Source organism: Pseudophryne corroboree, chromosome 2 (assembly GCF_028390025.1).
Source record: "Pseudophryne corroboree isolate aPseCor3 chromosome 2, aPseCor3.hap2, whole genome shotgun sequence".
Lineage (NCBI taxonomy): Eukaryota > Metazoa > Chordata > Amphibia > Anura > Myobatrachidae > Pseudophryne > Pseudophryne corroboree.
In genome coordinates, this window is record NC_086445.1 from 933833373 (window position 1) to 933855018 (window position 21646).

The following is a 21646-nucleotide window of genomic DNA, read 5'->3' on the forward strand; positions in this document are numbered from 1 at the left end:
TAGACTGTGTCCGACAAAACCAGGCTGCTGTGATGGTAATAGCAGGGAGAGCCCGGAGTGATGTTAATACAGCCAGCCGTTTGCCCCCGCATGGAGGAGGGAGAGCAGTGTCTGCAATAACCGCCGGGTTGAGGTGGAATGCAGCCGTGTGCAGGCTGTCGGACCCGGACCGCTGGATGTTGCCTGTGCGACACGATGTCAGTGAGCTCTCACCTGACCTCCCACGGGCAGCTCCGATTGAGCCTCCCTGCACTTCACCTTGTGTAGAAGGAGAATGGTGTTGGAGCCACGGATGTGTTGCGCTGGCTGTGTGTGGAAGCCAGCCACGCTCTGAATAGCGGTGTTGGGGCTGCGCTTCCACGCCGGGCTCCAAATCAGCCTCACTGGAGTGTGCCGCCGACTGGATCAGAAGGCACCGGAGCCCCGGCACCTGAACGTAAGCTGGGCAGTGGAGGGCTGTAAGACACAGCGGCCGTTGAGGACTGGTCGTCTGTGGTGGCTCAGACTGAGCCTGACTTCAAATGATGAAAGGGTACACCTGTATCCTTAACGAGTTTCAACGCCAACAGGGCGTCTTTTTCCAAAAGGCAGGTAACCGTGTCCCCTTGCGTGGCTCTTTGCTAACCATGCTTCGGGCAAGGTACCTCGCACAGGTTACCGTTCCCAATCGTAGTCCACATGGTTGTAAAGTATGGGAAGAAAAAAGTTCCAAGAAAAATGCATGTCGACCTATTCACTGTCTACCAATGGGTCGACCTAAGTGGTGTCGAACCAGAGTCCAGATACCATTCAACTATGGTAGGGATAGACCGATTTCCAGTGCATTGGTACGACTGCCTAAGAAGCACTAAGAATATGTCTGAGCTGCTTCCTTTTACCGAAATATGGGCATGGAGAGATTGAGGTGAGAAAGGGCAACAATCCAAAACCTCATTAAAAGCCAAAGCATCATGGGTGTCAGAAGATCACCAAACCTCTTAAAATATGCAATAGAGTAACCATCCAGGCCTGGGTTTTCACCATTCGGAATAGACTGACTAGCCTTCTCCAATTCAGTTAAGGTGAACGAGGTCTCCAAGGCTTTTGTCTCTGCCTCAGTAAGAGTCGGAAAACCGACCTCCGTAAAGTGAGCTTTAATAGAGGCCTTCCGAGACGACTCCTCTATCTCCCCAGTCTGGCCACTCAGATTATATAATTGGGAGTAATAAGACTGAAAGCGCGCAGCTATGTCTATTGAGTTACAAACCAGATCCGGTATGGAATTTTATTTGGGCAACAAACGAAGCTGCACTCAGTGCCTTGACCAGCATCTTGCCTGGTTTATTTCCCCAAAGAAAATACTTACTACGGCACTTGCAGGTGTTGAGATAGTTCCAAGCATTGGTGAGGGAATGAAGATTCTCTGGAGAGAGGGATGATTTGTGTAATAGTTCTAGTATCTGTATCTTTTGCAATAATGCCTCCGTGCTTTCTCAAATATGCCCCAACTGGATAAGTTTACAGTGGATTCATTTTATAGGCTTTCTTATTGGTGTAGGTACTGATAATATTCTCAATGTAATGTAGAATATAATTCCCTGATCTCGATGCAATTGAAGACCTTACTTTTAAACTTCCATAGACTGAAAATTGCAAATCTTACATCTACAAATGACCATTGTCTTTCTGACTTTCTAGTAAAGGATTCTCCAACCTCTGGTGAGTGCTCCGATGTCCCTATAGGAAGCAGACTCCCATGTGCTAGTTCTGCAGTTACCCAAGACATTTGCCTGCAGAATGGCTGCTGTTATGACCAAACTAATTCCATGGCTCCCTGCTACTATGGCAACAAAGGCAAGTAATTCTCGTTTCTATGTTCCCAATTAAAGTGATCTTTAATAATTAACATGTATTTCTATTTCCTTGCAGTTACTGCCCAGTGCACTACTGACGGGAAACTTACAGTTGCTATTTCCATGGGTGTAACTGTGCCGGCACTAATACTGGCGTCTGTCAAGTTTCAAAGAGCAAGTGGTCCGGAATGTGACCCTATTGTTAAAAATGATGCATTTCTACTCTTCAGTATTCCACTCTCAGCCTGCGGTACCAGGCAAACTGTAAGTGACCATTTGGTATTAGTACAATACTCTAAAACTTGTCCTCTTTACAGCTTGTCGTTTTGCTTATACATATACGTAAAATAATGTTCTGTCCATTTATAAAGCCTCAGTAGCTCTTCTTAACTGGCTAGCCATGATGTTTACATATATCAGTCTCCTCCTAGACTCACAAATAAACAAGATTTTCAGGTATTGAGAATAGACCAATCTTAAGTTGAAAGGCGAAAATTCCCAGGTGATTCTTAACAAATTTGATATTTGAACTTCAGCTAACTTTCAAGAATCTCTCCATTATAAACGATACTTTATAGTAGAGTCAGGTCTTGTCCAAGGAGGAGGTGTGAGCAGATTTATTGTGGGATGTGTTAAAAAGATGAAAATAACTGTTTGTTACAATCCAAGGACTGGAGGAGCAGGCACAGCTTTATCTTGTGTTCTTACGCCCAGAACCTTTGTCTTGGATTAATTCTCTAGCTCAGAGGTTCTCAGACGCAGTCCTCAATGGTCCAGGTTTTAGTTATACCCATGGCTCAGCACAGATGGTTAAATGAATTTGACTGAGGTGCTAATTAAGTCACCTGTGGCAAAGCATGGATAACCTTAAAAGCCGGACTGATCCTTGAGAACAGTATTTGAGGACCTCTGGTCTAGCTGTAATGTCTGTCATCAAGTTGGTAGTTAATACAACCATGTGCTTCATTAAAATGATACCGGTTTAATTTCTCCCTAAGTAAAAGATCTATCAAACCTTCTAAAAAGGCAAGAGATGTTGCCCACAGCAATTAATCCTATTCTAGCAGTCGAGAAAATTATAGCTAGAGTCTGGTTGCTATGGGCAACACATCTACTCTTCCTTAGAAGGCTTGATAAAGGTCTGCTCAAATCTTTAACTGGAATTCTTGCTGTTCCAGTTTTCAATTTGATATATTCTGTTTTCTGAGTATCGACCTAATGACTAATGTGATATCTGGATGGTAGGTCAACATAATAAAGTCAACAGATTCAATAGGTCAACACAAGTTTTTTTTTTGGTGGGGGTAAGGGGAGGTTTGTTCGTTGTTGTGGTACTTGCTTTACCACTAGCTCACATTAGTAATTGTAATTGGTGTGGTAAAGCATAGTGATTACCTACAAGACAATGACTACATGCGGTGGTGTATAATATAATATAATATAATATATATAATTTTTAGAGATGTGCAGCGGGCATTTTTCAGGGTTTGGTTCCGCGGTCATGTTTTGGATTCGGACGCATTTTGGCAAAACCACCCTTTCGAATTTTTGTCTGATTCGGATGCGTTTTGGATTCGGGTGTGTTTGAAAGGGGGGAAAAAAACTGCTTAAATCATAGAATTTGGGGGTAATTTTGATCCTATAGTATTAAGCTCAATAACAATCATTTCCAGTCTATTCTGAACACCTCACAATTTTTTAGTCCTAAAATTTGCACCGAGGTCGCTGGATGACTAAGCTAAGCGACCCAAGTGGGCGGCACAAACACCTGGCCCATCTAGGAGTGGCACTGCAGTGTCAGACAGGATGGCACTTAAAAATAAAAAAAAATAAAAAAATAGTCTCCAAACAGCACACAGGACATGTACACTTTAACAAACCCATCATTTCAGCGACTGGGTCTGCCACATGACTGGCTGAAATGACTGGTTGGTTGGTTTGGGCCCCCACCATAAAAGAAGCAATCAATCTCTCCTTGCACAAACTGGCTCTACAGAGGCAAGATGTCCACCTCATCCTCATCACCCGATTCCTCACCCCTTTCACTGTGTACATCCTCCTCCGAGTATTAAATCCTCCCCATTGGAATCCACCATCACAGGTCCCTGTGTACTTTCTAGAGGCAATTGCTGGTAAATGTCTCCATGGAGGAATTGATTTTAATTCATTTTGATGAACATCATCTTCTCCACATTTTCTGGAAGTAACCTCCTACGCCGATTGCTGACAAAGTTACCGGCTGCACTAAACACTCTTTCGGAGTACACAATGGAGGGGGGGGCAACTTAAGTAAAATAAAGCCAGTTTGTGCAAGGGCCTCCAAATTACCTCTTTTTCCTGCCAGTATATGTACGGACTGTCTGACATGCCTACAGTGATGCTGTCACTCATGTAATCCCCCACCATTCTTTCAATGGTGTGACAGCCTAATATTTATCCTATATTAAACACTATAAAAGGTTAAGAGACACAGTACGCAATTGGCGCACGAGGTACCGTAAGGGTACGCCCTTAGCGTAGCGGACGCTGTATCGGGAGCGAGCCGCTCGAGCGACACAAACGCTCGCGAGAATACGCTGTTGGTATCGGGCACACTATAGGCGGCTGATCACCGTAATGTTACGCTAATAGCGTAACGGACGCTTGTGAACAGGAAACGAACACAAGCGGCACTGACGCTCACAGAATTAAACCCTAATAACTATACCTTAAGGAATGTACTTATACTGTAAACCTTTGTGCAGTGATAATGTGTAGATGCAATGCAGTGTAACCTTGTTAGTTCAAAAGCTGTATGAGCGACTGAGACGCTCAGAGAACCCTTAGCAATATAATAAACACTCAAATACCGGTCTAAGGTTCCAACACCTTTAAGGGAGAGAATGAACGTTCAATTGCAAAAGAATACACAATACAGTTTATACACTACCATGCTAACATTAATACCTAACAGAATAACTACACATTAATATACAATAGTGGCACAATAACATTTAAGGGGGAGGAGAAAAGAATGGCTTACAACAAATAGGAGGTAAAATGTCTGTAGAGAACTTACACATGTGGGAACGATCGCTGCGCAGTTAGTCAATGCTGAGAACCTTTGTGGAGAGAAAAGTGAGCTGGCCCAGGCTGGCTGTCCTTATATACACAACATACAGTAACAATACAATGGTCCCTACAATACCGCATGGGACAGAAGCTAGACTCCATTTTGGGAAAAACTCCCATGATTCCAAAGTCTGTAACATATGGTTCAAAAGGGAATGCCAGCAGCCATTTTTAGATTTGCAAGTCCAAACACATGGCATTCTTTGCTACACCATAATCACTTAGCAGAAGACATAAGACTCCACTATATTCCAAAATGTCTAAGCTTCAATATAATGCATATGTGCTGATTTTACAATTCCAAACAATCTAATCACCTTTCACAATTTCAAGCCAACACAGAATCTCAATAACCAGAGCATATGGTATGCGGACTATGCTATCCTTCCAGAATCAGCACCACATATCTCATGCTGTCCATATGAGCCATCACAAGACCAGATCACCAGGTACCCACAAGTATCAGCATGCCATTGCTACAAGCACATGACTACAGTAACAAAAGGAAGTATGTTTTGACTTCTAACCTTCAGCAAGATGCATCATGTAAAACTACTATAATCTGTTATAAATCACCATCCATAAATGTATACCAGAGATGCTATGCTACAGATTGTCTACTGTTCCAATTCATTACAGATTTCATAGAGTATCATCACAAACACACAACAATCACATAACTGCACAAGCACCACCAACCCCAAGCCATTTGTATCTCCATATCAACTATTCTATGATAATCATTTCACAACTACTTTACCACAAACACATATTTAACTATTCTATGTTATTTATCTATGAGATATTGGGTATGATACTTAGCCTTAGTAAGGAGATCGGTCCCGGTGAGGAGCATGCCATGCTTCTGGATGCTAGGTTGGTTCTCAGTGAGAGTGAGCTCTGATTTCAAGTGAGTACAGTATATTCATACCGGTGGGTGTGTCCCTCACAGCATGCGGGCCAGCTGCATCAGTGAGCTGAGCTGGCCATGTGATCTTGGTTATTCAAAACGTTGGGTGATGACTAACACTTGTTGTTATTTCAAATTCCTGTCTTGTGGGAAGCTATTGTTTGGGGAATACAAAACAAACCCTGTCTCTGGGTTTTGTTTTGTTTTCTCACTGTCTACTTTCAGTTGAGACAATGACATCTCAGCAATCATTCTTCTGGAGAGAAACCTAGAGCCATTCATAAACAAAGGTGTCAGCCCTCTTCATAGAATCTCAAAGCTTAGTGTAATTAGAGGCTATTGTATTCCGTCTGCGGGAAAGAAACTGACTGGTCTTAGGTGTAATTTATTCGGAATACAATTAATCTTCAATTACTATTCCTGTGCTTAACTATGCATAAGAACATGTGAAGCCCTCCCAACATGCAAAGGGGAATCTCTAAGGTCAAAGAGCCATTTCAGACCCACTGATACCTGCTGAACTCAGGGGAATATTAACTTCTAAAATACATTATTTTGATTAAATATGTAGCGATCGAGTCGCATGCTAGACGCGCACAAACTCTACCGTAAATGCACATACCGTGCGCCTGAGCATGCACGTGACTGCGAATATGCACACACACGGGAGGGCCCGTGCATGTGCAGCGGGCACACGCATGGGGATAAAACAAGGCAATGTAGGTTTCTATATTTTTCGACTTTGACAGGTGACAGAATCATATGCAGTGACCGTAGACGACATGTCCGTAATTGTTGGCATGTCCTTCAGTCCGGACCAGATGTCAGCACTTGCTCCTGACTGCCCTGCATCACCGCCAGCGGGTGGTTTGGGAAATTTTATCCTTTTCCTGGCAGCTCCAGTGGCGGTAGAAAATGAAGGAGGAGCTGTTGGCGGGTCACGTTCCGCTTGACTTGATAAGTGTCTCATCAGCAGGTCTTGTGTCTGCCGGAAAGAGATACAACGTAGGCTTTAAACCTAGGATCAAGCACGGTGGCCAAAATGTAGTGCTCTGATTTTCAACAGATTGACTACCTGTGAATCCTGGTTAAGCGAATTAAGGGCTCCATCCACAAGTCCTACATGCCTAGCGTAATCTCTCCATTTTAGCTCCTCCTTCAATCTCTCCAGCTGCTTCTGCAAAAGCCTGATGAGGTGAATGACCTGACTCAAGCTGGCAGTGTCTGAACTGACTTCATGTGTGGCAAGTTCAAAGGGTTGGAGAACCTTGCACAACATGGAAATCATTCTCCACTGCGCTTAAGTCAGGTGCATTCCCCCTCCTTTGCCTATATCGTAGGCAGATGTATAGGCTTGAATGGCCTTTTGCTGCTCCTCCATCCTCTGAAGCATATAGAGTGTTGAATTCCACCTAGTTACCACCTCTTGCTTCAGCTGATGGCAGGGCATGTTCATGAGTGTTTGCTGGTGCTCCAGTCTTCAGAACGCGGCGTCTGAATGCCGAAAGTGGCCTGCAATTCTTCGGGCCACCGACAGCATCTCCTGTACACCCCTGTCGTTTTTTTAAAAATTATGTACCACCAAATTCATTGTATGTGCAAAACATGGGACATGCTGGAATTTACCCACAATTAATGCACGCACAATATTGTTGGCATTGTCCGATATCACAAATACCCAGGAGAGTCTAATTGGGGTAAGCCAATCTGCAATGTTCCTCAGTTTCCGTAAGAGGTTGTCAGCTGTGTGCCTCTCATGGAAAGCGGTGATACAAAGCGTAGCCTGCCTAGGAACGAGTTGGTGTTTGCAAGATGCTGCTACTGGTGCCGCCGCTGTTGCTGCAGGAGACGATACATCTACCCAGGGGGCTGTCAGTCATATAGTCCTTAGTCTGCCCTGCTCCACTTGTCCACATGTCCGTGGTTAAGTGGACAGTGGGTACAACTGCATTTTTTAGGACACTGGTGACTCTTTCTGACGTCTGTGTACATTCTCGGTATCGCCTGCCTAGAGAAGTGGAACCTAGATGGGATTTGGTACCGGGGACACACTACCTCAAGCAATTCTCTAAGTCCCTGTGAACTAACGGTGAATGTCGGACGCACGTCTAACACCGACATAGCTGTCAAGTCCTGAGTTATCCGCTTTGCAACAGGATGACTGCTGTGATATTTCTTCTTCCTCGCAAAGGACTGTTGGACAGTCAATTGCTTACTGGAAGTAGTACAAGTGGTCTTCCGACTTCCCCTCTGGGATGACGATCGACTCCCAGCAGCAGCAACAACAGCAGCAGTAGTAGGCGTTCCACTCAAGGATCCATCGGAGGAATCCCAGTTAGAGCACTCGTCAGACTTGCCAGTGACATGGCCTGCAGGATTATTGGCGTTCCTGTCTAAGGAGGAAATTAACATTGAGGGAGTTGGTGGGGTGGTTTGCAGGAGCTTGGGTACAAGAGAGAGAAGGGATTTAGTTGTCAGTGGACTGCTTCCGCTGTCGCCCAAAGTTTTTGAATTTGTCAATGACTTCATTGACACATTGACTTCAATGACGCATTATTCCAGGTGACTTATAAGGGAGGATGTTCCTAGGTGGTTAACATCCTTACCGCTACTTATTACAGCTTGACAAAGGCAACACACGGCTTGACACCAGTTGTCCGCATTTCTGTTGAAATAATTCCACACCGAAGAGGTGGGGTGTTTATTTAAAAAAAAAAAAATATATATATATATATATATATAATTTTTTTTTTTTTTTGTGTGTGTGTATTTTGACCAGGCATGTCAATGGCCTTATCCCATGGACAACAGGTGTCTCCCCGGGTGCCTGACTTAAGCAAACCACCTAACCATCAGAATCCTCCTTGTCCATTTCCTCCTCAGCGCCAGCAACACCCATATCCTCATCCTGGTGTACTTTCAACAGTGACATCTTCAATTTTAATATCAGGAACTGGACTGTGGGTGCTCCTTCCAGCACTTGCAGGGGGCATGCAAATGGTGGAAGGAGCCACCTCTTCCCGTCCAGTATTGGGAAGGTCGGGCATCGCACCCGCCGACACATTTGGACTCTCCTTGGGGATTTGTGATTTAGAACACACAATTCTTTGCTGTGCTTTTGCCAGCTTAACTCCTGGGTTTTTTTTTTTTTTTTTCATTTTACTAGCGGGAGCATGAGTGCTTCCATCCTCATGTGAAGCTGAACCACTAGCCATGAACATAGACCAGGGCCTCAGCCGTTCCTTGCCACTCCATGTCGTAAATGGCATATTGGCAAGTTTACGCTTCTCCTCAGACGCTTTTAATTTAGATTTTTGGGTCAATTGACTGAACTTTTGCTTTTTGGATTTTACATGCTCTCTACTATGACTTGGGCATCGGCCTTGGCAAACTACGTTGATGGCATTGAATCGTCTCTGCCATGACTAGTGGCAGCAGCTTCAGCACTAGGTGGAAGTGGATCTTGAGCTTTCCCTATTTCACCCTCCACATTTTTGTTCTCCAATTTTTAATGTGTGGAATTATATACCAGTAATATATCTGGAATTAGACGGTGGTAATGTCTGGCATTAGATACCACTAGATACCAAATACCACTGTGACTGGAATGGAAGACCTATGCACAGTGACAGGGCACTACCACAGCACCCTACAGCAGCAAGATGCAGCACTGGACTATTGGTAATGTACTGTAGTATACTGAGCACCACAATGCAGCACAAGACAATGGGGGTCATTCCGAGTTGTTCGCTCGTTGCTGATTTTTGCAACGGAGCGATTAAGGCAAAATTGCGCATGATACGCAGTGCGCATGCGCTAAGTAATTAAGCACAAAACTTAGTAGATTTACTCGCGTCCGAACGAAGAATTTTCATCTTTGAAGTGATCGGAGTGTGATTGACAGGAAGTGGGTATTTCTGGGTGGAAACTGACCGTTTTCTTGGAGTGTGCAGAAAAACGCAGGCGTGCCAGGATAAAACGAGTGTCTGGAAAAACGGGGGAGTGGCTGGCCGAATGCAGGGCGTGTTTGTGACGTCAAACCAGGAACGAAACGGGCTGAGCTGATTGCAGTGTAGGAATAAGTCTCGAGCTACTCAGAAACTGCTAAGAATTATTTATTTGCAATTCTGCTACTCTTTCGTTCGCAATTCTGCTAAGCGAAGATACACTCCCAGAGGGCGGCAGCCTAGCATGTGCAATGATGCTAAAAGAAGCTAGCAAGCGAACAGCTCTGAATGAGGGCCTATGAGCAGTGATACTGAGCACTGATGAGGATAATACTGAGAACTGACACTGAGCAGCAAGATGAAGCACAAGACACTGGACTATTAGTAATGTACTGCAGTATACTGAGCACCACACTGCAGCACCAGACAATGAGCAGTGATACTGAACACTGATAAGGATACTACTGAGAAGTTGTGCTGCATCTTGCTGCTCAGTGTCCGTTCAAGAGAGACACACTACTAGTATTACTGAGCAGCAATAAGTAAGCACTGATACGGAGTACTGTTATTGAGATTTCCACTGAGAGAATGTAACCACGTCCTCTCCGCTCTCTACAATGCGCGAGTGAAAATGGTGGCGACGCGCGGCTCTTTATATGGAATCCGAATCTCTCGAGAATCCGACAGCAGGATGATGACGTTTTCCGAGTCAGGCGGGAACAACCGAGCCTGAATCGGACCCGTGTACTGGAGTTCGGGAACCGAACCCGCTCATCTCTAATAATTTTGTAATTTTTTTATTTTTATGGTTTACAATAACTCTCCAATGCCTAGCTTCCATACATTTTACCTTCAGCAAACTTAAGTGATACACACTTAATTAAACCTAAAATGTAGCGATGAGCAGGTTCGGATTTAACGCCAGAATTAACACCAGTTTGGTTTTATCTGGATTTTTCTTGTTGGCTAACCAAAACATGTGACATCCGTGAGCCAATAAGATGCCGTTTTGAGATCCGAGTAAATCCGAACCCGCTCATCTCTACTAAATTAATATCCCCCCCCCCCCCTTCTGTGTCACCCTGGTCTGTCAGCCCTTCACCTTTTTTAGATTGTAAGCTCGTAAGAGCAGGGCCTTCTTTCCTCATGTACCTTTCCTTTTTTTACTTGCACTATCTTACACTGCATACTCTTTGATGGCACCTAACCCCTGGTTTTTGTCAAAGTCAGAAAAATATCTCTATGCACACTGCCATATTTGCACCTCATTCAGGTCCGCGCTGCGCATGCGTGCGCTCTCCCGTGAGTGCGCATACCCGCTGTTGCGTGCACCCGCTGGTGCTCGGTATGCGTATTTACGGTAAAGTTTGTGTAGTCGTAGCGTGCGACTCAATCGTTACATATTTTCACTAATAAGGTATTTTATAGATCATGGTCCCTTTGATAGATTCTGAAAGTTTGGTTAACATAGCATGTTCCTGAACAGAGAGATCCCTCTTTGTATTGTACGAAGGGTCTAACAGGGGTCATACAGTAGTGTTTGGTACCCATCGGAAGAGTATTTAAATAGCAATATTCCGGTGTTGGTTTGGAGCGGATTAATCGCTCGTGCGAATAGTTATGGACATAAGAAGTTTATGTCCATTTACTATTATTTGTTCTTACTTAGTCATGCGGCGGGAAACCCAGTATCCCACCCACCTGAACAGTTGGAAACAGTCACAGCCCACCTGTATGAATCAACCTATGACCTTTTGTTATAATGCGAAGCCGAATTCCTGTGTCCAATGGACAATGAGATTGTAGGGACCATTGAATTGTATTGTGTGTGTGGGGCATAAATAGGCAGGCCAACCATATCCAGATTCACTCTCATCAACGGTTCTCATTGCTGATAATCGGGAGCTGGATATCGAGGCGCATGCGATCGTTCCCCTTGTGCGTAAGTTTTCTCCGTAATCATATTGTCTTACTGTGAGCCATCTCTCTCTCTCTCCCTACTCTTTCTCTCGTATTTTCCTTTAATTGTATTGTATTTCCAGTGTAGTTATCTGGTTAGTTGGTTTATGTTATATTGTAGTGTATCATTTGTACTGTGATTCCTTTTGCAAGTATAATAGTTAAAATACATATAATAGGTTTTGGACCCTAAGCCCAGGTATCTGTGTATTCTTTATAGTGTTAAGTATTCTCTGAGCATCGGTGACGCTCAAGCAGCTTTGTAGTTAATCAGGTTACACCAGGTTGCACTTACACTCTGTCTCTACACTAAGGTATACTGTGTATCTCATTGTTAAAGGTATAGATATAAAGGTTTTAACGTTGTAAGCGTCTGCACCGCTGGTGATCTCCTCGTGGTCCCGAGCGTACGCTACGCTATAGCGAATCATTACGTTAGTCGGCAGCCAATAGCGTGCCTGCCTGTGATCACTGGGCCGTAAGCGAACGTGACGCTTGAGCGTCTCGACTACGGTTGAGCGATCGCTACACAACTTGCGTACCCTTACGGTACTTCTTACGTAGATAGCGTACAGTGTTCTTAGACCTCTTAAAGTGTTTTATATACGATAAATATTTAGCTTTATCAATTGGCGGCTCGCCCGTCCTTCACATATCTGCACTAGGTAGATCAGCAGACATTATCCCTCAGCAAAGGGCGGGAGGTTGTATCCCTCGTAGTGCTGACAGGATAAGCGTCTGCTTCGCTTAGGTAAAGAGTGCTGAAGGAATCCGGGAACCGGAGGTAAGAACAAAACGCTAGTGTCCTTTTAAAACTGTTTATTTTTCTGTCTTGCGTACACACGCACGCACACATATATATATCTGCATTTCTTTTTCATTTGTGTATTTTCGTATATCACTCTCCTGTCTGCCAGTTTTATAGTTGATAAAAGTGCTAAAAGAGAGTTGCCGTTATTTCATAGTTTAAGAATAGATAACATAGTTAAAGGATAGACAAACACACAGTTTTGCCTGGGAGATAAGGCGAAGTCAGTGTGTTGTGTGGTAGATGATCAAGGATCATCTACATTGATAAAAGCATAAATTGTGTTACGGTGGATCTTTGCTTTGCGTATACGTGTCTATAACAAAGACTTGCGTACGCAATCCAAAGGCCGACGCACGCAGCGTATATTACGCAACGGAGCGTCCGGTTACGCCCACGTAGCTCAAGTCACGATAAGTTGATAAATAACGCAAAGCGATAAATAACGCGAGGCGAGAAATAACGCAAGTCTATTTTTGGGTGTCCGAAATTTAATTAACAGATCCTGCTCCTAATTGGTAACACACCTGATCTAAAGAAAAATTTCTGCGCAGAAATAGAAATAGAAACAAAAGTGTACATGTGATGAGTGAGTGTTTTTACAATTTTTAAAGGTTGAACCACAAGAAAAGTCGAGTACTCGTGAGGTACATGCGTGTAAGTGACGTGCACGGTGGCTAGGGAGGCATCCCTGGTTAAATATACAATTTTGAGCATTAGAGTATAGCAGACCAGGAGGTCATACTGTAACAAGACCAGGAGGTCATAGCAGACCAGGAGGTCCAGGTACAGCCGACAAGGAAGTCCGCTATACAGTTCACAGGCACAACACCGAAAAGGGTTGGTGCAACACCCATATAGGCCATATAAGCTCTGGCTGAAGGAATTCGCAGCCGTAATTTTCGATTCCATTGGTCTTTCCGTACATAAGCTTAGTTGTTTGTGTACTGAACGATTGGACCGCACGTAATTGTGTACACTAGTTAGTAATCTGACCTAATACCATTAGAGTAAAGGGGTCACAAACGCTATTTGTACACTCTAACATGATTTGTGTAATTTTTTTTATTTTAAGGGAAGTTTGCTGCTCACTCAGGAACTATCCAGCAACCAATAGTTACTGGAAAGAGTAAGTGTTCTTCGGATAACCCTCGCAGGTTCCAGTAAATAGAGGTTCAGGTCGCAGGGGCCCTAGGTCGAGTACGCCAGCACCATATCGGTGTGATCAGGTCGTATTGGTCGGCGTGGGCGAGTGAGTGGGGTACTCGGTAAACCGCCACCGTCAGCCTATTGTGGACATTTGGTTTTGCGTAAGGGTTGGCTAAATAAAGCAACACTTTCGAACTATGGGGGCCACTTGTTCAGGTAGGGGGCGATCAACCTCGGTTCGGGTTGATTCAGTGGTCCGACCAATTGGGTCGGCCAGGTATATAATGTGTGAGAAATACGGAAGTCACACAGAAACTTTATGTGATGAATGGGAGAGAATGACTGTACATGACGGGGAAAAATTCCCAAGAGTAGGGAGCTTCAGCTCAGAAGTGTTACAAAATTTAAGGAGGAGGATATGTCTCATAAAATCAACAAAGAGACGAATCCAGCATTATGATTATTTACAGTTGTGGCAACAGGAAGGTGAGATACAGAGAGGTTTGGCTCAGGCGGCGGGATCTGGCTCTAACAGAAAATTGATTGCCACGGCCCCACCGCCACCATATATATCAGGAGAGAAGTTGATTGCGGAGAAAGACGCACTAAGGTGTAACACAAAATCACTTAGTAACTGTGTAAATGTTAATGATAATGTTAACCCATTAACCCATGCAAGTATTAACCCGTGCAAGTTGTACCCTGTTTTGAACTTTCCTCAGGAGTGTGATCAAGAGGACGAATCGGCAACGATTTCAGCGCTCTCTAGCAGCCACCATAGCAGAGACCACAGTAGGCACAGCTCCACCCACGAGATTAGTAAAGGCCCCTAGCGGAGGGATAGGTGAGGTCGTATCAACTGGTAAGTACGGCACCATGCATTATGCTGAGACTATTTCACCACAGCCTGTAGAATCTACCCAGAATGAGGTTGTTAGAATTACACCTGTTAGAGTAATAGCAGTGCCAAATGGGAAAACAGACACATCAGGAGCCACTCCCATTAGGAACATTGCCATGTACACTCCATTTTCCCGAATGGAATTAAGGACCATAGTGTCCGAATTTCCTGACCCCAGAAAAGACTTAGTTGCCAGTCAAAAATACATCAGAGACTTAGGTAACACTGTAGAGCCCAACAATAAAGACTGGCAGATATTGCTGAGAGCATGTTTACCCTCAAATGTCGACGCAACTCAATTTTTAGCTGATTGCGGACTAGATCATGATGTACCTCTTACTGATGTGTACAACCAAGATAATGTGAAAAGAATAAACTTGCAGTTAAAAGAGTATTTCCCAGCAGTAGCTAAATGGAATAAGATATTCTCCATTAAACAGAAGGAGTCCGAGACAGCTGCAGAGTATTTTCACAGAGCATTATTAGAAATGGCAAAATACACAGGCATAGAGGACATTAAAACAGACACAAACCATCGGGAAGTAGCAGTATCGGTACTGATGGATGGTTTAAAAGAGTCATTGAAGACTAGGGTACAGACCACACAACCATGTTGGCGAGGTCTGTCTGTGGCTACTTTGAGAGAGGCTGCTATTGATCACGATAGAAACATCACCAGACACAGGGAACAACAAGGTGATAAATTAATGTCCGTAAGTATACAGGCTCTGACCACAAGGCAGCCTTTGTTTGTATCACCAAATCCTGTGGGTAAGTCAAGTATGGTTACTTGTTATTCTTGTCACAAACAGGGACACATGGCACGAGATTGTAGAGTAAAGAATCCACGAAACTCATACCAACCCCCTAGACAACGACACGACACACGACATTGGGATCGGGGTCCACAGAAACGGAGTTATGAGCCACATACAGGGGAAACAAAAAGATATCCCCCGAACAGAGACTGGCATGCCTCTGGTAGTTCCCAGCTAACTCCCTCACAAGTAGTTGCTGCCAGCGGGATTCAGGAAGGTCACCATACCCAATAGGGGTGTGGCCATACCTGTAATCTGCAGCCAGTAAAATTAATTGCCAACCTTGGAAGTGAACCCGAGATCGCAATTAATGTAGCTGGTAAAACTTTAAACTTTCTTGTAGACACAGGGGCGGCCAAGTCAGTGATAAATTCGACAGTGGGCATGAGAACCACTGGTAGGACAATTCCAGCCATGGGAGTAACAGGAGTAGTCCAGCACTACCCTGTTGGCAAACCAGCCGAGATTACAATAGGGCCTTTGCATACCAAGCATTCCTTTTTGCTTGCTGCATCGGCACCAACCAATCTCCTGGGAAGAGACTTACTGTGTAAAATGGGGTGCGTCATTTATTGTACTCCTGAAGGTGTATTCTTGGACATACCTGAGAAACACGCTCAGGAAGTGCGAGACATGTTAGACTCCCCATCAAAATTAATGTCACATACCATTATGACAAATAGGAATCCATCCCAAATAGAAGAGATGACATCTCAGATACCAGAGTCACTTTGGACAAAAGACGGACAAGACACTGAATTAATGGCAAACGTAGCTCCAGTAGTTGTACAAGTAAAAGATGGTAGGATAGCTCCAAAAATCCCACAGTACCCTCTGAAGCCAGAGGTGGAGTTAGGAGTTTACCCAGTAATAGAGCGCTTGCTACAACAGGGCATTCTGGTAAGAACGTCCAGCACTGCCAATAGTCCCATCTTCCCTGTTAAAAAGAGTGGGGGGAGGGGTTACAGACTAGTGTAGGATCTAAGGGGGATTAACAAAATAGTTGAGTCAGTTCCCCGTAGTGCCAAATCCAGCTGTCATCCTAATGCAAATCCCTCCCACTGCCAAATTTTTCACTGTTATTGACCTCTGCTCCGCTTTCTTTTCGGTACCTCTGCACCCTGACAGCCAATATTTGTTTGCATTTACATACAGAGGAGTCCAATACACGTGGACTCGATTACCCCAAGGTTTCATAGATAGTCCAAGTATATTTTCTCAGGCTTTGCATGATTGTTTACAGTCTTTCCAACCAGACAGTGGATCAGTATTGATACAGTATGTGGACGATTTACTGCTGTGTTCAGATTCACTGGAAGCATCTCTGAAGGATACGAAACAGCTCCTGTTTCATCTTTCAGACACAGGACACAAGGTGTCCAAAGACAAGTTACAATTATGCCAAACTAAGGTAAAATATTTGGGACACTGTCTAGCACAAGGACTGAGACACCTGACCGCTGATAGAATCCAAGCAATTAGAGACATGACTCTGCCACAAACCCAGCAACAGATCAGAACGTTTTTAGGAATGTGTGGGTATTGCCGTAATTGGATCCCAGGGTTTTCCATTTTGGCGTTACCTTTGCAGGAAATGGTCTCCTCAAACAAACCTGATAGGATTTCGCATACAGACGAGTCCGAAACAGCATTTGAGAGACTCAAACAGTGCCTAACGCAGGCACCAGCACTAGGTATGCCAGACTATGGGAAACCCTTTGAACTATACGGAACAGAAAGTGCTGGTTGCGCGGCAGGTGTACTAACCCAAAAAAACACGGTGATGCCAGTAGGCCAGTTGCATACTACAGCGCTCAGCTAGACACGGTAGCGCGATCCCTCCCCACATGCTTGCGAAGCGTTGCTGCGATAGCATTGCTAGTGACAAAAAGCGAAGATGTCGTGCTAGGCCACAACCTCACAATCCATACGCCACATGCAGTATCAGCCTTATTGAATTCTGCCCAAACCAGACACGTCTCATCAGCGAGGTTTACAAGATGGGAATTGGCACTAATGGCCCCCGTAAACATCACCATAAGGAGATGCAGTGCATTAAATCCTGCAACGTATCTCCCAGGTGTGCCTGGTCAGGCACAAAGGGTGGAAGGTGAGAGTGATGGGGAAGGAAGATTTAATATAAAGGAAGATACACATGATTGCATGGAATATTTGACCCAAAATTTTACCGCAAGGCCTGACATCAGTGACAACCCACTGGAAGATGCAGAACTCACGTTCTACACGGACGGTAGTTGTCATAGACAGTCAGACTCGGGAGACTTGTGTACTGGATACGCAGTCGTAGATGACCAAGACACCATAGAAGCGGAACCGCTAGGCCCACCTCACTCAGCCCAGGTTGCTGAACTGGTCGCCCTAACCAGAGCATGTGAATTGGCTAAGGGTAAGTCAGCCAATATCTACACCGATTCTAGATACGCATTCGGGGTAGTCCATGATTTCGGAGCCCTATGGCGTCTCAGAAATTTCATGACGGCCGCTGGTACACCGGTAGCGCATGCAACTCACATAAAAAGGCTTCTAACAGCGATACAGGAACCCGACAGAGTGGCTGTTATCAAATGTAAAGCACACACATATAGCCAAGACCCGGTATCACTTGGTAACAGCCGAGCAGACGAAGCTGCTAAGTTAGCAGCTGCTACCCCCATACAGACAGACACCACACAATTGATGGTATTGAATACCATTAACACACAGAAGTTGTGTGAAATGCAAAATTTGTGTTCCACACAGGAAAAGGCAGTCTGGAAGGCAAAGGGATATGGCCAGGAGTCCTCAGGACTCTGGACGGATGGACATGGTAAACCAGTGGCCCCCAGAGCATATCTTCCATGTCTGACTGAAGCAGCTCACGGGCTGACTCATCTAGGCAAGGAAGGGATGTGCAAATTGGTGAGAGCATATTGGTGCGCCCCAGGATTCTCCTCTCATGCGAGTAAAAGAGCAATGTCATGCCTTACCTGTTTGAGAAAGAATATTGGAAAGGCAATACCTACAGAACCATCCCATATCCCACCTGCCGGCGGCCCTTTCCAGGTAATACAAATTGACTTTATACAATTACCCCCTTGTCGGAATTTGAAATATGTACTTGTTTGTATAGATGTTTTCTCAAATTGGGTCGAAGCATTTCCTGCGGCTACAAATACCGCTATGTTTACTGCTAAGAAAATTGTGCAGGAATTTGTATGTAGATATGGTATCCCTAGAATAATCGAAAGTGATAGGGGTACCCATTTTACAGGTGATGTCTTTCAAGGAATGTGTAAGTTGATGGGAATTGATAGCAAGCTGCACACTCCGTACCGTCCACAGGCGAGTGCGAAGGTCGAAAGAGTGAACAGCACTATTAAAAATAAATTGAGTAAAGTGATGGCAGAGACAGGATTGACATGGCCAGAAGCTTTACCCATTGTATTGTACAGTATCAGAACCACTCCCAGGTCCCCTCTTAATCTGTCTCCCTTTGAAATCTTGTTTGGTCGACAACCGCATGCCATGATTAACCCTCAGGATGATTTGAAATGTAACAATGAAGTAACTGTAAAGTACTTGATTAACATGAGTAAACAGTTAAGGAATCAAAATGATAATCTGAAGTTGGTGATTCCTGATCTACCTGATAGTAATTGTCATGACATTGAACCTGGGGATTATGTAATGATACGGAATTTTCTACGCTCAGGTTGCCTTATTGACAGATGGGAAGGACCATACCAGGTCTTATTGACTAGCACTACAGCATTGAAGGTTGCTGAGAGAGAGACTTGGGTCCATTCATCCCACTGCAAGAAGGTTGCTGATCCAGAGAAGTCCCGTGATAAGGAACAGACGGTAGAGGTTGTATCACTGGAGTGTCTGTTCCAGGTGGACTGAGGCGGCACCTGAGCCTTGAAGACCGAGAGCTGTTGTCGACTCCCCACTCCCTTTTATTGTTTTCCTCCACTTCCCATCCCCTCTCCCTCAAATTTCTTTTTCCTCCTTCTCATTCTTCTCCGTTTCCTCCTATAAGATGGACTTGCCCCAAGAGACTGTGATCCGGATTTTCCTGTTGACCAGAGCAGTCTGTTCCGGCGAGAGTACCATGGAGGTCGATAGAGGTTCTGGAATGGGTTCTGATGATAAAGATGGAGGCATAGTTTTCCAAGATCAACCTAACCAACAAGCAAAGGCGAGTATCAGAAAACGATCCGATAGCATTGACCATAGAAGGAATTGTGACGGATTGTTAGCTGAGGAAAACTGTATCTGTAGGCTCTGTAACAATGTCATTGAAGATGGGTGCATTAAGAAATGCCAATCCAGTTTTAATATCCATATGGACCGGCATCCATTGAGTGACTATCACTCCTTAGTGGGTAATGTGTTAAACAAAACAGATTGTTGGGTATGCTCTCAAGTACCTCAAGGTCATAGCAAATCAGGGCTAGTACCATTTCCTTTAACGATAGGGGAGGTACTTGAGTTAAATGGTGGGAGACCGGTGGACAGGAGGTTTAATATCTCCAGCCCTCCTAGTTTGAAGCTCCACCAATACCATGTGGATAGGTCCCTATTATGTTTCAACATCTCCAATCCCAGAAAGCCGGGAAATTGGGAAGTGTCATGGAGTAACCACACCATGACCTTTTCGCATAGAGCAGATAGAATGCCTACAGATACAGAGCTTGTACGCCACATAGCTAGTAGAGGAAAATCTTTCCGGTATAGGTACACCTTAGGAAATAGGATTACGAGAGTTGGAGAAGTATCACCAGGATACTGTGCACATATCATACAACCTGATACGTGTATTAAGCAGATGGAAGAATTAGGGTTAGGAGAGTTCACCTGGAAGGTGTGTAATATGGTTATGTCCTTCTCCGTCCCATATGTTCTCCCCGATGATGCATATTTCATATGCGGGAGAAAGGCGTACAAGTGGCTTGCCCCAAACTCTGAAGGATTGTGTTATATTGGAAAAGTATTGCCTGAAGTAATGACTGTAACACATGATAAAATGAAAGACATACACCGTGGTGCCCAAGCTCCTTATACTCACACCCATTACGAGCACGTTGTTAAAAGGCACCTGATAGAGAAGACAGAGCATCCGGCCTCTGATCTGATAAGTGAATCCACCGGGATTCAATTCTTAATCGCGTTAGATTTCACCCGCACCGCTAGAGGAGTGCTAAATTATAAATACATTTCTGCGCTCGCAAATTTGTTAGATAATATCACTGAAATGTATGATGACACATTTAGATATACTGGAAGGGAACTTCAAGCTTATAAAACAGAACTGGTGCAGCATAGAATGGTTCTTAATTACCTCACAGCAGTGACAGGCGGATATTGTGTTACATTGGCAACACAGTACGGCGTGAAGTGTTGCACGTATATCACGAATAGCACCGAGGATCCGGTCGAGGTCATAGACCAAAAGATGGACGATATTCTCCAATTGAAGTGGGAATTTCGCCGAAAACACAATCTCACTCTTGCTGCTGTAGGTAATGAGCTGACTGGTTGGGTGTCATGGTTGAACCCGCGAAATTGGTTCTCCGGTTTGGGAGACTGGGCTCAAGGAGTCATAATGGATGTTGGGAAGTTTCTCCTATGTATCTTAGGTGTTGTCATATCAATTGGCTTGATATTTAGATGCGGTCAGGCTTTAATGAAGTGCAAACATCGTACCAGGGTAATGAGTTTGAGGAGTGAGGAAACTGTAATTAACCTGGATTTGATTTATGACCCAATGATAGAAATAATGATGTAATGAAAATGCGATTATACGGTCTGTTTCTTTCACCTGTTTTTCTGGTTTTTCTCCAAGATAAAAAGACCCACTTGGACGAGGAAGTTGACGAGACGCTATACAGACAACGGATAGACCAAAGAAGAAGTTTTGACCACTTGAGATACGGACATTTGATGAACTTTGCCATGGATCCCCAGTTTCCCTAGAATTCTTAAACTTACGCTAGCCCAACATTTTTTGTAAATCTAATGGCATTGACAAAGCTTTTTGCTCACACCTAATGGGCAACACAGCGCAAAGAAGACAACTTTCAACTGATACCGAACAAAACTTCAACCGACAGATGTACATTAACCTGACATAGAATACCACCGCATTTACCGTAATTATGTCTTTTCTTCATTTCTACAACCCTCAGGTAATGACACACATAGTATAGGG

General features: G+C 44.3%; 1 protein-coding gene across 1 annotated transcript in view; it reads left to right on the top strand.

Moving 5' to 3' along the window:
- Positions 1-21646, top strand: part of LOC135050099 (zona pellucida sperm-binding protein 4-like) — a 55939-nt gene that overhangs the window by 9173 nt on the left and 25120 nt on the right. The window contains exons 4-5 of the mRNA XM_063956257.1: positions 1678-1833; positions 1909-2096. Of these exons, the coding sequence (XP_063812327.1) occupies positions 1678-1833; positions 1909-2096 (344 nt within the window). The remainder of the gene's footprint in view (positions 1-1677; positions 1834-1908; positions 2097-21646) is intronic.